General features: G+C 52.1%; 1 protein-coding gene across 13 annotated transcripts in view; it reads left to right on the forward strand.

The window, feature by feature from the left end:
• KLC1 (kinesin light chain 1) overlaps positions 1-15,805 on the forward strand; it is a 63,454-nt gene that overhangs the window by 44,140 nt on the left and 3,509 nt on the right. Inside the window, exons 13-15 of one of the 13 annotated variants that reach the window (XM_061159513.1) lie at positions 3,787-3,948; positions 10,188-10,318; positions 13,803-13,869. The exons of 1 other annotated variant lie outside the window; for it this stretch is intronic. In XM_061159513.1, the coding sequence (XP_061015496.1) occupies positions 3,787-3,948; positions 10,188-10,318; positions 13,803-13,869 (360 nt within the window). Of the gene's footprint in view, positions 1-3,786; positions 3,949-8,142; positions 8,194-8,849; positions 9,364-10,187; positions 10,320-13,802; positions 14,144-15,805 lie in introns of those variants that run through there. 11 more of the 13 variants (XM_061159514.1, XM_061159520.1, XM_061159521.1 and 8 more) reach the window with 11 other exon arrangements.

Below are 15,805 nucleotides of genomic sequence, written 5' to 3' on the forward strand. Positions count from 1 at the left end.
TCCCTGTGGACGTCACCGCAGCGTGTGGTCTGTTTGGGGCTGTGCCCCTTGAGGAGGAAACCGTGAGGGTCAGCAGAGGGATGGTGTTTGCGCGCGCTGCCTGGGTGGGAGCTCCGTCTGGAACTTCAGACGGGCTGTGCCTGCTCATCCGGTGGCTCTGGGGTGCCCGTGGGAAGCCCGCTGCCAGGCGCTGGCGCAGGGACCTACACGCAGGTGTGCGCGGGTGATCCTGAGGGTAAGGTGCGTGGCCTCCGCTTCCCGTCTCAGGAGCAGGAGTTTGCCCTGAAAATGCTGTTTGTAAGCCAGGGGCTGATTTCTTAAAATGTGGTGCTGAGAGCAGTGTAACCCGAGTCTTCACCCTGTACTGTGGAGGTGCGGAACACCGAGCCCTTGGCGTTGCAGTGTTAGAGACTGGGCGTTTCCCCAGCACCTCACGATGAAACTTCCCAGACGTGGAGGAGAGACGTCGTCCCTACGTCCGTGTGCTCACCAGCTGGACCGAGTCACGAGCGTCTCTCCCCCATCTGTCCTTCAGGCCTTTTGTTGGGATGCCTTTCACAGTTGTAAACCTCAGTACACTTCCTTCTGAATACTTCAGCGTGCACCTCACTGCCCGGAGCTCAGTATTCGTTCATAGTGTTTTAAAATTTGAGGTAAAAATCTACGTACGGTGGAATGTAAAGTCTGTATGTTCTTAAGAATCCCTGTTCTCACTTACCCTCCAATGTTTCAGAGCTTTTCCCCGCTAGTACATGTTTAGTCATCCCAGAAATCCACAATAGGCTCAAAACTAGAGTCAGAAGGTCAGCGTGGCAGAGTCCCGGGATGCGTGGAGGGCAGAGAAGGCTGGTGCAGCAGTTCGGCGAGAGGAAGATCGCTTCCCCCACACCGGCCTCTGAAGCTGGTGGCCATCTTCCCCGGGAACGCACAGACAAACCCACAGCACAGGGTTGGTAGGAGGAGAGGAGATCGACAGAGATCAAGCCCTGAGCATCTGGAGTGGGGCGCTGACTCCAGGAGCCTAGACCACCGGAGAACGCTCCCTGGGGCGCATCAGGCAGTGGGAACTCACACAGGAGGCCACTTGAATACATCACCCGGATCCCCCAACCACCAGCAGCGCCCTGTGCAGGACGCCTCATCTAAACAGCAAACAGAACAAAAACACAAACTGAGTCATCAGCAGACAGGATTACCACCTCACGCAACCTTGCCCAGCAGAGGAAAAACAAACAAAAAACTCAGCACGAATCTCACCCTGTACGAAGCTTGCACAAACCACGGGGCCGACCACATGAGGGCAGAAACCAAAAGGAAGAGAGAGCTCAGCTCTGAAGCCTGGGAAAAGGAGACCTCAAATACGGTAAGTTAAAAAAAACAAAAAGAGTGTAAAGGCAGAGAAATACTACCCAAATGAAGGAACAAACTAGAAACACAGAAATCGAAACAAATGAAGAGGAAATAGGCAAACTCCCTGAAAAAAAATTCAGAATAATGATAGTAAAGATGATCAAAAACCTTGAAAACAAAATGGAGAAAAATGCAAGAATCAATTAACAGAAACCTCAAAGAATTAAAGAATAAATATACAGAGACAAACCGCACAATTACTGAAATTAAAAATATTCTAGAAGGAATCAATAGTAGAATATTGTAGAGTATTAGTAGAATATTGTAGAATAATAGTAGAAGCCGAAGAACGAATCAGTGAGCTGAAAGATAAAATGGTGGAAATAACTTCTGAAGAGCAGAATAAAGTAAAAAGAATGAAAAGAACTGAGGATAGTTTCAGAGACCTCTGGGACAGTATCAAACGCACTAACATTTGAATTACAGGGGTCCTAGAAGAAGAAGAGAAAAAGAAGGGGTATGAGAAAATTTTTGAAGAGATGATAGTTGAGTATTTCCCCAACATGGAAAAGGAAATAGTCAGTCAGGACTTAAGAGGTGCAGAGTCCCATACAGGATAAACCCAAGGAGAAACACACCAAGACACATACTAATCAAACTAACAAAGACTAAACACCAAGAAAGAATATTTTAAAAACTGCAAGGGAAAAGCAACAAGTAACATACAAGGGAAACCCCATACGCTTAACAGCTGATCTTTCAGCAGAAACTGCAGGCCAGAAGGGAATGGCAGGGTATGTTTAACGTACTGAAAGGGGAATATCTATAACCAAGATTACTGTACCTGGCACGGATCTCATTCACAATTGATGGAGAAATAAAAAGCTTTTCAGACAAGCAAAAGTTAAGAGAATTCAGTACCACCAACCAGCTTTACAGTAAATGTTAGAGGGACTGATATGGTCAGGAAGCACAAGAGAAGGGAAGGATCTACAAAATCAGCCCCAACAATCAGGAAAATGGCAATAGGAACATATGTTTCAGTAATGACTTTAAATGTAGATTGATTAAATGCTCCAACCAAAAGACACAGACTGGCTGAATGGATACAAAAACAAGACCCATATATATGCTGTTGACTAGAAACCCACTTCAGACCTAAAGACATATATAGACTGAAAGTGAGAAGATGGAAAAATATATTCCATGCAAATGGGAAGCAAAAGAAAGCTGGAGTAGCAATCCTCATATCAAACAAAATAGACCTTAAAATAAAGATTACAAGAGATAGGAAGGACACTGCATAATGATCAAGGCATCAATCCAGGAGGAAGACATGACAACTGTAAATATCTATGCGCCCAACATAGGAGCACCTCAGTACATAGGACAAACACTAACAGACATAAAAGGAGAAACTGATAGTAACAATAATAGTAGGAGACTTTAACCACCCCGCTCACACCAACAGACGGATCATCCAAACAAAATTAATAAGGAAACACAGGTCTTAAATGATGCATTAGATGAGATGGATCTCATTGATATCTTTTGGACATTCCATCCAAATGCAGAAGAATACACCTTCTCAAGTGCACATGGATATTCTCCAGGATAGACCACATCTTGGGTCACAAATCAAACATCAGTAAATTTAAGAAAATTGCCATAAAAAGGAACACATTTGAGCCAGTTTTAATGAGGTGGATGAATCTAGAACCTATTATATACAGTGAAATAAGTCAGAAAGAGAAAGATAAATATCGTATTCTAACGCATATATACGTAATCTAGAAAAATGGTACTGAAGAATTTATTTACAGGGCAGAAGGCAATGGCAACCCACTCCAGTACTCTTGCCTGGAAAATCCCATGGACAGAGGAGCCTGGTGGGCTGCAGTCCATGGGGTCGCTAAGAGTCTGACATGACTGAGCTACTTTCACTTTTCACTTTCATGCATTGGAGAAGGAAATGGCAACCCACTCCAGTGTTCTTGCCTGGAGAGTCCCAGGGACGGGGGAGCCTGGTGGGCTGCCCTCTGTGGGGTCGCACAGAGTCGGACACGACTGAAGACTTGGCAGTGGAGAAACAGACATAGAGAATAGACTTAAGCACGTGGGGAGAGGGGAGGAGAGGGTGAGATGCATAGAAAGAGTCACATGGAAACTTCCGTCACCCTGTGTCAGACAGAGAGCCGTGGGAACTCGCTGTGCGGCTCAGGAAAGGCGGACGGGCTCTGTGTGCACCCGGGGGCGGGCGGGGCGGGAGATGGGGGGCTCACAGGGGAGGGATACGCGCATACCTGCGGTCGAGTCCTGGCGGGGTTGACAGAAGACAACGGTTCTGGGAAGCAGCTACCCTTCGGTAAGAAGTAAACACAGAAGTCCGAGTACGTGAGTGCTAGCGGCTGAAACCCCGTCCCCTGCTGGCTGCAGGGCCTTGACAATGTTCACAAGCAGAGAGTGGCGGAAGTGCTGAGTGACGCCGAGAGCGCGGAGAAGCGGCGGAGCCGGGAGGGCCTCGGCGCGGACGCGGTCAAGTACGAGAGCGGCCCTGACGGCGGCGAGGAAGTGAGTATGAGCGTAGAGTGGAACGGGGTAAGTACAGCGCGCAGCGCGCCCGCCCGGCCGCCCGCTCCCCCGTAGGCGGCCTGCTTCTCTCCAGCTGAGCTCAAATTAAGCCCTTTGTAAGTTCGAACCTCCTGCTAACACTGCCGTCTGTTACTTGTTTGAGGAGATTGTCTTCTCTTTAGGAATCTGTGAGAGCTGTTGGCTTTCCTCTGAGCACGTAATGCTGATTGAGTGTCCTGGTTGTTTAAAGCATACTCCATCATCTGGTTTGATTTTAATGTTAGGATTAGTACGGCAGAGAACTAACTTGCTTTTTTAACGTAACCCATTTTCATTGCTAACTTCAGTGCTCCTAATTTCACTGACGAGGCTGCTGTAGATTTTGTTAGAATTAATCAGTCCTTCACAGGAAGATGATGATCAAATAGAACTTGTTTGTAGAGGAGAACAGGGTGGGGCCTCCCACGTGGCACCAGTGGTGAAGAACCCACCTGCCCATGCAGGAGACGTAAGACACACAGGCTCAGTCCCTGGGTTGGAAGATCCCCTGGGGGAGGGCATGGCAGCCCACTCCAGTGTCCTTGCCTGGAGAATCCCGTGGACAGAGGAGCCTGGCGGGCCGCGGTCCGTGGAGTCGCAGTCAGCCTGAGTGACTCAGCATACGTGCACTCTTCCTACGCCGGCTCAGTCCACCGAGCGCCTTTGGGTTGCAAGCGTGTGCTTGCATCAGACATGTTTCACCTCCCTGGCACACTCCCTCCGAGGAGCGGAGCGTCTTCCCATTGCTGTTCCCCAGGGTTGCCAGAGAGCATGTGGCCTTCTGCACGATCTCCGGCACACTTTTGTAACACTGAGCCGGTGTCTTTGAAAGTTCACTTTCATAGGCGAGGGTTGGATGCAGGTTCACCTTTAATACGGTCAGGTGTACTGTTCTTTTTCTTTTTTTTTTGAAGTCATGTTATGCAATTTGATGAGGGTTTCCCACGTTGCTCAGTGGTAAGAATCTGCCTGCAATGCCAGAGACCTGGGTTCTGTTCCTGGGTTGGGAAAAGTCCTGGAGAAGGGAATGGCAACCCACTCCAGTGCTCTTGCTTGGAGAATCCCAGGGACAGAGGAGCCTGGTGGGCTACAGTCCATGGAGTTGCAAAGAGTTGGACGAAACAACAATAAAAAGTACCATCTGACCAGTTATAACTGTGCAGATGTTTTGCCAAATAGTTTAGGGTCTTTCTTACAGTCTGTCTTTTTGAATCTGTCCTTCGGGATTTTCTCTGGCTATAGCAGTTGGGCACGGGTCAGCATTCTGGGCTGACGTTTCGCATAGAACTCTGCCGGCCAGCCTTTGAGGGAGCGCCTCTTTCTGTCTTTATCCGGCGGCTTCCCGGCTTTGATCTTCTGTGCCAAGACAACCAATCAGCATGTGCTTCGACCACGCGCCCGTCGGGCAGGCACCCGGGGCGCGGCGGCGGCGTCCGCGCCCCCCGCACTGTGTACTGTGCTCCCCGTGGTGGCTGCCGTCCGCGTGCTTGGTGTGGAGGGCCCGCCCGCCGCTAGTCCTGAGAAGCCAGGGGGCAGGGCTTCAGCCTTCAGAGTGAAGTTCTGGGGGAGCTTTCTCTTGAGACAGTATTTCTAGGTCATTCTTTCAGTGACGTCATGGGATAATAAAATCATTGACACCTCAGGGTTCTCTTAGAGTCTTCACGACTGAGACCCGGGGTGAGGAGAGCTGCTCTCATCCCCCGTGGAGTCGTGGGTGCAGAGGGTGGAGGCCCCCACCTCCCTCCCCCACTGTCTGCCTGCTCCCGCTTTCGTCTCACGTCCTCTCCCCGGGACAGGCTGTCACTTAGGACGTGCACACTTGGGCACAGGGGCCTCTTTACTTAACTCTTGGACACCAGAGGCTCTGCGTGTTTGACAAAATCCACTCCAGAGCATTTGGCGTGGCAGTATGTTCATTGGCTGAAAAGAATTAGATTTTAGGTCATCCAGTGCAGCGCCTAAAATCACTTTGGGCAGCATAAGGGACCCCCCCCCCCCTTCAAATGGGGTCTTCCGTGCAGCAGCGAGTAAGCAGAGAGCTCCTGGGGTTCACTGGGGAGGGACCGGGAGAGCCCGCTCAGACCACCCCGCCCCCGCGGGCCTTGCTGTCAGACCAGCGTCCCTGGAAGTGCTGAGGTTCGGGGGCCACGCTGCAGTTGACTTGTTTTATTTTCACTGCATAGGTTTTAAGAAGAGGCAGGAAAGCTGTATGCCCCTTAGGTGTTGTTTAAATTCAGCTTTGCTGAATCAGAGGAGCCCATTGTAAGCGTCACCTGGGTTTGGGGCTCACACACGCTGTCCCCACCTTCTCTGCCCAGGTGTGAGGTTAACTCGGCGCGTGTGCAGGCTTCCCTGGGGCTCCGAGGCAGACAGGTGAAGAATTGTTGCTGTTTGCAGCCACTTTCCTGTGGGCATTAAGATCTTCTCAGTGTTACGTGGTCAGGATAAAAGATAGAAATAAACTGAGAGTTGAGGCGGATGCTGAGGCTGGACCTGTCTGTAACTTCACATTTCAGATCACAGGTTCTGCGAGGCAGCTGCCTTGTTCTTTACTATCATAAGGACTTGGTACACACTCACAGTGAGAAAATGCTATTTAGGTTTTATTTTATATTGGGGTTCTATGTTAGAATTTAATTTTTTAAAAAAGGATTTCACGGGTAAAGAATTTGTCCCCTAATAAATAAATGTGAGCCAAGTGGACAAAAACACAAAAGGGTTTCAGTGCTCCTTAAAAAGTTTGGGAGCCTCTGTGGAGGGAGAGCGCTGAGTGAGCAGCCCTCACTTGGGTTTTCCCAGGACCCCGGGTGCAGGCCTTCCCAACACTCAGAAGTAACACTGGCCATGAAGTCAAGGCCAGTGCCGGTGGGTTGTGATCTTGACCCCTGCAGGTGCTGTGCGGCTGGCTGAGCACCCAGCTGACCTGAATGCGGTTAAAACGCAAGGGCAGTAAGCCTGCTGGGCATGTTCTAATAGTTCAGGTGACGATTCTGGATCAGATTCTCAACATGGTAGATAACTTCTTTAGAGAGGTACCATTCTGTTCTTTTTCAATGTACCATAAAGATCATAATTGAAGTACCTGAAAGTGTAACTTCATCAAGCGTTGTTTTTAGGTAGACTCTTCAGGTCTAAAAGTCACTGTCAGGATAAGTCTCTAAATGGTCCTGCCTCTAAAGACACAGATGCTCCATGCACACTAACCCTTTCTGGGTAAAACTGGACTTGTGGATCTCTGCGGCCCTCGTGTGTCAGCCGTGGGGACTATGCAGAGCCTCAGGGCTGCACTGTGATTAAGGAATTGCGTTGGCAGTGGTCCCCCCAGGCCACCAGGAAACGCCGCACATCTCCCATTCTGAGTGGAGTGTCAGCCTGGAGTGCCGGGTTCTCTGCTGGGGTCCTTCTGAAGGAGCCCCGCTCCGCATGCGCATTCTTGTCAGGCTGCCCCCCATGTTAATGATTCCGAAAGCTTCTCACACAGTGAGCTCTTCCCCGGGATTACTGGGAATGAGATATACTGTTAATGACAAATAGTTTAAATTTTATTTTTAAAAATTGACATTAGGAAGACAACGAGAACATACCAAAGGGAGAGAATTTAAAAGTACCAAGTCACCTGAGTCCGTGGCTAATGTGCACTGCTGTGCCGCGCTTTACCCGATCCGTGCACTGTCAGTGTCTGTTCAGAAGCCCACTCTTCGATGCAGGTGTTCTTCCGTGGCAGGATAGCGATCTAGACTGGTTTTCCAAGTTGAATGCAGGGACACTTCCCACCCCTCAAGTCTGTGCTGAGTAGAAACCCACCCGGTTTGTGTCGGTTTGTGCTGTCCTTCCGCTGGATCTCTCAGGGGAGGGTGGGCACCCCTCCCCAGATTTGCTCCCCCTCCAGCTTACCCCGTGGGGGGCGGGAGAGGGTGAGTGTGTGCATGTGTGTGAGAGGGACTTCTGGAACCTGAGTGAACTGACTCTTCCGTACCCTGAGTGTCTAGGACAGGAATATTATAAATGACACTCCGATAGTGTAGCACTGAATTTTGAAGTGAACGGAAGTTGTACTATTTACAGAATTATATTAACATTTTAATAACATTCTTTTTCTGAAGAGCAGCAAGAACTTATGTTTTCTTGTCCTCCCAGCACTGATGGGGAGTTGGTAACAAGTTTTATTTTTCCATTTTAAAGATGAGAAAGATGAAGCTCGGGCTGGTTAAATGACTTGCTCAGCATCGCATGGTGAGTCAGCGCGGGCGGGTGGGCGCAGGTCCCCGCGGGCGGGCCCCCTGCCGGCCAGGACCAGGATGCGCGCCGCCGCGGAGATCCGCGGCCTTAGTTACTTTTACTTTGGATTATCAACTGCATGTTTAAAATGTGCTGTGAACTTTGGAAGCCAGTGTTTCTTAAAATGTCTGAAATGCCTGAAATGTCAGTGTACGTTAGGGGAAGCCCTGTCTGAGTTGAGAGGCCCCTGTGTGGCTCGGGGCTGCGGGCCTCCTGGGCGCAGGCTGATGTGAGCGCACTCCTCGCCAAGCGCGGACTCCTGTAGCCACTGTGCTTTCGTCCCAGAATCTCCTTATGCTCAGTGGCTCGAAAGACGTGTCCTGGTTGTCTGTCAAGGAGACGTCTGCCACGGTGCCAGTCCACGTTCTAAACTGTTTGACTTTATTCAGACGACAATTTTGCATGATGGGTAGATGAAGTAAAGGTAGCTTACATAAGGCCCAGGACCTGTTTCATCCGGGGCTGACAGGAGCAGGCAGAAGGTCATCCCAAATACCAAAGCAGTTAAAACACCGCCAAGGTGTTGTGACCTAGAAATACTGTGGGCCGAGCCGCGCTGTGAGGGCGCGGTGCGGCCCGCTCACCGGCTCTCTCTCGTTTCTGTCTGACAGGCCTAGCCGCCCTGTGCGACACCCGCTGTCTCCTGCATGACGGGCTCCTCCTCTCTCCAGTGCTGACCGCTGTCTAGCATCCCTAGGACTCTCTCTCTGACTGGCCACTCCTTCTGGTGCTGCTGTCCTGTCGGGGGCTCCTTATCTCTGTATACATGTAGCTTTGCCAGATATGTACTCAGTAATAGAGACCGTGTTAATAAACCACCCGCTGTGTAACGCGCGTTAGGTGACGACGCGCGATTAGCCGTCCCCTTTGTGAGAGGTAGTGGTAGTCCCCGTGTCCCTGCCATGGCATGACGGTGCCCGTGACCCCCAGCTGTCAGAGCGGGGCGTGTGCTCTCCCGGCCGCCCTGGGCCCTGGGCCCTCCCCTCCGCATCGTGCTCACGTAGAGCCTGCCGTGTGGTCTTCACGTGGAATTTTGACGATTCTGCTTTCCTCTGCTAATCTTTAAGTGTTGAGTGATTTGTGTACTTGTGTCTTTCTAACTTCTAATAAACTCACCCCAACTGACCTGCGTCTTGGTGTCTGTCTGCCTCGTAGAACTTCTCACGCTTTCCATGGAATGCGGCCTTGCCGGAGCTTCTACAGGGGGAGGGGTGGGGCTCCTGCTCATCTAACCAGGTGGTTCCTTCTGAGAATAAAATCTGCTCTGTACACATGTTTTTCACTCTTAAGTGTTTGATTTTCACGTCCAGATCCTGCCACGGGTTTCAGTTATTAATGTCTGAGTCAAGAACGGGAGAGCTGGGCGCACTTTACTTGTTTCCTACCAGGGTCTAAGGGCTTTTAGTTACGTGTATAGGATGAATGTTTTGTTTACCTTCCCCACTACTTTTATAATCAGCATGTAATAAAACAGTCCTTTAAAACTGAACGAAGCAGCAGCGTATCTGTCGCACGTCGATGGAACTGTTGAAAGGCAGCTGCCGGTGTCAGATCTGCGTGGTCCGGGTCCTGTACCGGTTATGTGGACCCAGCGCCTCCATGTAGAGTTTGATTTTGGTGCTATTTCTAGAAGCTGCCTTAATTTCCTTGAGACTTTCTGTGTATCTTTTGTTTCAAAACAGTAATGTAATTAATTTTCCTTCGGGGATTTTATTACTTTTATTTGAATAAGCTTTTTCATGTTCAAACGTTTTCATATTCTTTGGGTTATCTTTAATGAAATTTAAAATAGGAAGACTTCTGTTTGAAGTGTGTTTGCATACATGGTAAATTGGTAATTTCCATAGGACTCATATAACCAGCAAGTCGCAGACCGGCAGGTCGACCATGGTGTGGATTCTTGGAAGGAGAACCCCCTGCAGCTTCACATTTGTTCACGTTTCTTTCAGGATGGCACTGGATCTTTAAAACGCAGTGGTTCCTTTAGCAAACTCCGGGCTTCAATTAGACGCAGCAGTGAGAAGCTGGTTAGGAAGCTGAAGGGAGGAAGTTCACGAGACAGTGAACCAAAGAACCCCGGGTAACTATCTCCAGCCCGCGCGCCCCCTGCCCCGCCCGCTCCCGCCTCACCCACTGGCTTCGGCACACATCCCAGCGTGCGCCCCACGTGGTAGCCATGGAAGGGTTTGGTAGTTGCAGTCTAATTATTTGCCAGGACAAGTTGAGAAATAATTGTGAAATTTCCTGTTTAGAAGCTAAAAGAGCTGAAGGCTTTAAAAAATGTATGGAGTTCTTTAGTTTTGTTTCGTTACATGTTCAAAGAAAGCCTTAGCAGTGAAAATTAAGAATTTAATATTAAAATACTGAGCATACTAACTTTTCTCTTAACATGCATTATTCATTTTTAAAGCCAGTTTTAATCTTTTGAAATCAAATGGCAGCTGAGTATATTAAATCCCATCATACAGGTATTATTATAGGAAGAAGAAGGTTTGACAAGACTTTTTGTTATAATGAGTTTCTTTTGGAGATTTAAAAAACCTTAGCTTTTGCCATGTGTTTAGAAAAGGGTCTCGGTGATGAATCTTTTAGGGTCTTTGGAACAAAAGCTTTTAAGTCGTCAGAGGAATTTGGTTCTAAGATACTCCTTGTCTTGTATAACGGTCCTCAAAGGAAGGGCTCTTTGTCCTTCTCTGTTACGTGTTAACAGGTCGCCTGGTTTCTGGTTATTTTTGGTGTAAATGGCTTCCTCTTTCTGGGAGCGTTTCTTCTAGAAGCACCGTGCTGTGCTGTCAGCTGGGCTGTGAAACTCAGCCTCCCTAAAACGGTGCCTGCTTTTTTAAGTGTTGATTCTTAGTACGACTCGGTTGTAAAGCACTTCATGCTAAGCGCTGCCCCGTTGCTCCTGTGGGTGGCGTGTGGGAATGTAGGGCTGTGTCCCTTTGCTCTCGGGCATGTCCCGTCTCGTTCCTCCGTCCTCGGGGAGGGTCTGAGTCCCGAGGCCCTTGGTGTCGCCCAGCCCCGCCCTCGGGCCCAAGCCTCGCTGGTGGGGAGAGGGGCCCGCCTTGGCTCTGCCCCCACCGTGGTTTGGCTGGTGGCAGACTTGCTTGGAGGCCAGAGGGACGGCTGGATTTCTGCATGCTGCCGTCGCCCTGCTTCTCAGCAGTGTCTGCAGCCGTGCCCGCACAGGGAGCCGCATGCGAGCCTCCGACGTCCGCGGTGAAGCCGCCGCAGGGCTCGGATGCGGGGCTGTTGTGCTGGTGGCGGGCCTGCCTGCTGGAGACAGGCGCGGCTAGGGAAGGAGGTCCTGAGGGGTCCCCGTTTGATTTCCAGAACTAAAACGATGGGGTGCTGCCTGCCCCTCCGACGTTTGGAAGATTGAACCTCTTGTTCCCAGCGCTGGGAGGGCTGAGCCGCTTGCTGGGCGCCGGCCGAGTCCGCTCCTTCCGCAGCTGGCTCTGAGGCATGCAGGGACCGCCCAGCATGCCCTCGGTGTCCACAGGCCGCCCCTGGGCGCGCACACGTCGGCCGGCTGAGGGTCTGGGCGTCTTGCGGCCCGCCTGTAACGCGGAGCCCACGGTCTGTCTCTGCCGTGGTGTGTGTGGCCGCTCCCTGGCGCTCAGTGCTGGGCCAGCCCGAGGGAGGGCCTGCTGAGGATCGACCCCCACGGAGCAGACTGACAGTCTTCACATATAATGTAACTTGGGATGGCATCTTATGGGACTTTTTGAAAAGTAAATAATTTATGTTTATTCCATCAAATGCATAAGAAAAAGTGATCTTTCCAGATAAGAGGAGCAATCTTAGTTCATGGACGGGTGGCTCCAACCCGAGCGGGCCTCAGTGTTTCCTGGGCCGGGGCCCGTCCCTGCGTTTCTGATGGGCGGGGGGCACACGAGGGGACTTGCCCTTCCAACAAGTTCCCGGGTCGTGCCAGTGCTGCTGATTGGGCCACATTTGACAGGCACCGAGCTGGGGGTTGTGGGAGCGGGGTCTGTGGCCCGCGGTGGGCACAGTCCAGGAGGCCCTGGATGCCTTGGCATTGCAGACCCTGAGGGTTTAAGTCAGGGTGAGGATGCGATTCAGAGGTGTTGACAGGCATCAAGTTATTCTTTCATCTCATCTTGTAAAGAGAAGTTTGAGCACAAAGGTGGTGTATCTTTCTTAGAAAACACTAGCTGGCCAGTTACATCAGAGAATCGTGAAGCATGCCCAGATGTCCGTGCTTGAGATCGGGGTTGATTCTGCGCTGCACTTTGCTCCTGAGAGGTTCTGGACAGAGGAAAAGCCGTGCAGGGCTCCGGGTTCCTGGGATGTTTCTGTCCTGTCCTGGGGGGAGTTTGGGGAGCGAGTTTTACTTGGCGATCAGTCAGTTCAGGCTTTGTTTTCGGTATAGTTTGTTCGGTGAGACCCCAGGACGTGCCTGCCGTGTGCCTGGCACTCTGCCTGCGGCACTGGTGGCCACGCGGCCAGCTCCTGGGCCTCTGGTCCCTGCAGCTGGAACGCCTGTGTGTGCGTGTACGTGTCCGGTTGTAGTCAGTCGCCACACCTGTGCGTCAGCCTCACGGTCACGCACTCAGCATAGTGGGCACTGTCGACGTCAACAGTTCAGATGCAGAATTACTGATCCTATTAAAAACAATTAAAAATCACCCTTCCTGTTGGTCCTTTTAGCTTTTAAAGCTAAGATGACTTTCTGTTTGAGGTCATCCATAGTGGCAGTAAGCAATGCAGTATCTTACAACCATCCATAATTTAAGTTTAGATTGTAGGTAACTTGCAGGATATATTAAGTATTTTAAAGGTGCCAAATCGAAGAAAAACGTAAATATATGTATAAATCACTCTATTTTGTGTATATCCAAAGCCGTGAAATTTGTTTTAAATTTTTGTTTCTAGGCAGAGAAACCCTAGCCTCAAAGTTTTACTAATAAAAGGTTACTTGTTTTTTCTTAGATTTAATATGGAAAAATCTGTGAAATACATACTGCGTTCATGCATTTGATCTCAGTAGTGAGCTTTGCGGGGCCCTCTTTGGCGCGGTCGCTCAGGGCCGCGTCTACGGGCCCGCGGGTGGCACTGGCGGGGCCTCTTGGCTCCGGGAGGAGCCAGGCTTCAGAAAGGGAGGCTCTGAGGACGCTGAAGTTTATCCGTGGCACTCCGAGACAGGCTTTTTGACGAGGAAGACGCAGAGAAACTGCAGTTTTTGTCTAATGGGTGCGGAATACAGTGTATCTGGGGCATCCGTGTTGGGAACTGGGTGGGCCTCCTAGACGAGGCGAGCTGCAGGCCTGCTCCCGGTCAGGGTGGCCCAGGCCCCCGTGGTGATGGACTATGGAGGGGTCGCCCAGGCCCCCGTGGTGATGGGCCGTGGAGGGCTGGCCCAGGCCCCCGTGGTGATGGGCCGTGGAGGGCTGGCCCAGGCCCCCGTGGTGATGGGCCGTGGAGGGCTGGCCCAGGCCCCCGTGGTGATGGGCCGTGGAGGGGTGGCTTGGCTGCGCTCCCCACTCCTGGTGACTCACATGCTGATGGTTTGTCCTTGCATGTCCGCCGGGCCGGTGCAGCATGAAGCGAGCCAGTTCTCTGAATGTCCTTAACGTGGGTGGCAAGGCGGCCGAAGACCATTTCCAAGTAAGGAGCCCCACCCCGCTGTAGCATCCGTCGCCTTCTGGACGTGCTGGCGGGGCCCTGGCTCCGCTCCGCCCCGGCCTCGGCACAGCCTGTCCGTGTATAGCCTTCCTGGTCCCAGACGAGCAGACATCATGATGCCGTTTTCACAGTCAGCACGGACTTAACCATCGAATGGTGGGAGTGCTCGCTTCGGGAACATTCTCAGCATATAAATGGTCTTCAAAATGTTGATTGACAATTAAAAGCTAAATGATAAAGTAATAACAAAACTTGACCAGCTGTTAACGTGTATTATTAGTTAGCCTCCAGCGGTGCCGGCGTGTGTAACTAATACATCTGGCTAAGCTGTTCAGTGTTTTTAAATGACCTGAAACTTTACTAAGGTGAACACAGTCACTTTGTCACCTGTCCAAGTCTTACACGAATCGGCCATCTTTGCATTTAAGACCATTGGCATCCCCCTCTCCATCAGACGTGGCCTCTTTGTCTTCCATGTGTGGCCGGGCCCCTGGCCCTTCTGTGACCTGGCGTGGGCAGCTGTCCCCTGGACCAGGCATCCTGGGCACTGCATCTGGCTCCCAGTTGCCTCAGTCCCCCTGGTGGCTGTGATGTCCTTAGGCGGTGGCAGCCCAGCTGGGGTGCTGACCCCCGATCTGTCTGTCGGGGCTGCCTGGGGCCTGGAGGATGCGTTCCTGGTGAGGACGGTGAAGGAAAGCCCCTCTGTTTTCAGAAGGTCGGGAGCTGATACAGTCCTTCTGTCTGTTCTTGTTTCTTGCTCATGCACGTCTGAGCGTCAGGACTCTTGTGACGTGAGTCAGCGCCAAGACCACGGGCGGCTGGTGTCTGTGAGGCGCTGGGCAAGAATGACCTCTCGTTTGTTCTCTCATGCAGGAACGAAGGCGTTGTCTGGCAGACTCGAGGGCTCCGAGTGCCAGGCCCCCGGGGGAGGCAGAGCTAAGTTAAGCCCCGAGGCTAATGCGCAGAGACCCTCAGAGCTTGGCCAGGGCCCCCCCCCCCCCCTTGAGGGGCCGCCTCCTCTGCTGAGTTCCATTAAGTTCTGCAGCCCTGGTGCCCAGGAGCTGCCACAGCCGACAGTGAGGCCGCTGCCCGCCGACTCCGCCCAGCTCTGAAACCCGCTTTCACTTGTGCTGTGTTAATGCTGCTCACGGAGACGGGAGACGGGAATCGGAGTGGGGCTGTGGGCAGGCCCCGCCCCGGGCTGCAGCCCCCTCGCACATGGAGATGCGTGTGTTCCTTTTAACAGCTCTTCTTTGTAGGGTTAAGTAACCCGGGGTGGTCCTGATGGAGGCATTTTCAGATCAGCCCTGAGGTTGCTGAAGGGAATCCTGAACACCAGCTGGTTCGCTGAGGGTGACTCCAGGTGACGCCCCCGGAGCACGGGGCGCGCGCTCGCTGAGGGGCTGGGGGTGCGGGCGTCCTGGTGCTGTGGAGTCCAGGTTTAGTTCTCTTCCTGTTCCGGTGGGAGATGTCCCAGCAAAGGCGCTTCCAGCTGCCTTTCCCGCCCGAGCTGCGCTGGGTCAGGCGGTGGGGCTCCCTGGGGCTCCCTCTGGGGGTGCCCTAGCTGCACCTGTCCTTCACCCCAGCGGGGGGCGGGGCGGAGGCAGCAGCCCCCTGGGGTTGTCATGGCGAGGTGGGGCTTCAACTTCGGGTGTTTCTCTAATCGAGGAATGGGCCACCCCTGCACAGGGGCCTGCTTGTGAGTGCCGCTGTGTCCCTGGAGGCGGGGGGCTGCCGGGCTGGGGCTCCTGACAGCCCCGTGCGCTGCAGCCGCTCAGCGGTCAGGACGTTTCTGAGTGCTCCCCAGAGGTGTGTTAAAGGAAGGGGAGAGGAAGGCAGAGCCGTGTCCCCACGCGGGCACTGTGGCCCCTTCAGGTGCCCGCTTAGGTGGGGGCGATGTGTCTGTCACCTCACCGCC

The sequence above is a fragment of the Dama dama genome, chromosome 13, assembly GCF_033118175.1.
Source record: "Dama dama isolate Ldn47 chromosome 13, ASM3311817v1, whole genome shotgun sequence".
NCBI lineage: Eukaryota > Metazoa > Chordata > Mammalia > Artiodactyla > Cervidae > Dama > Dama dama.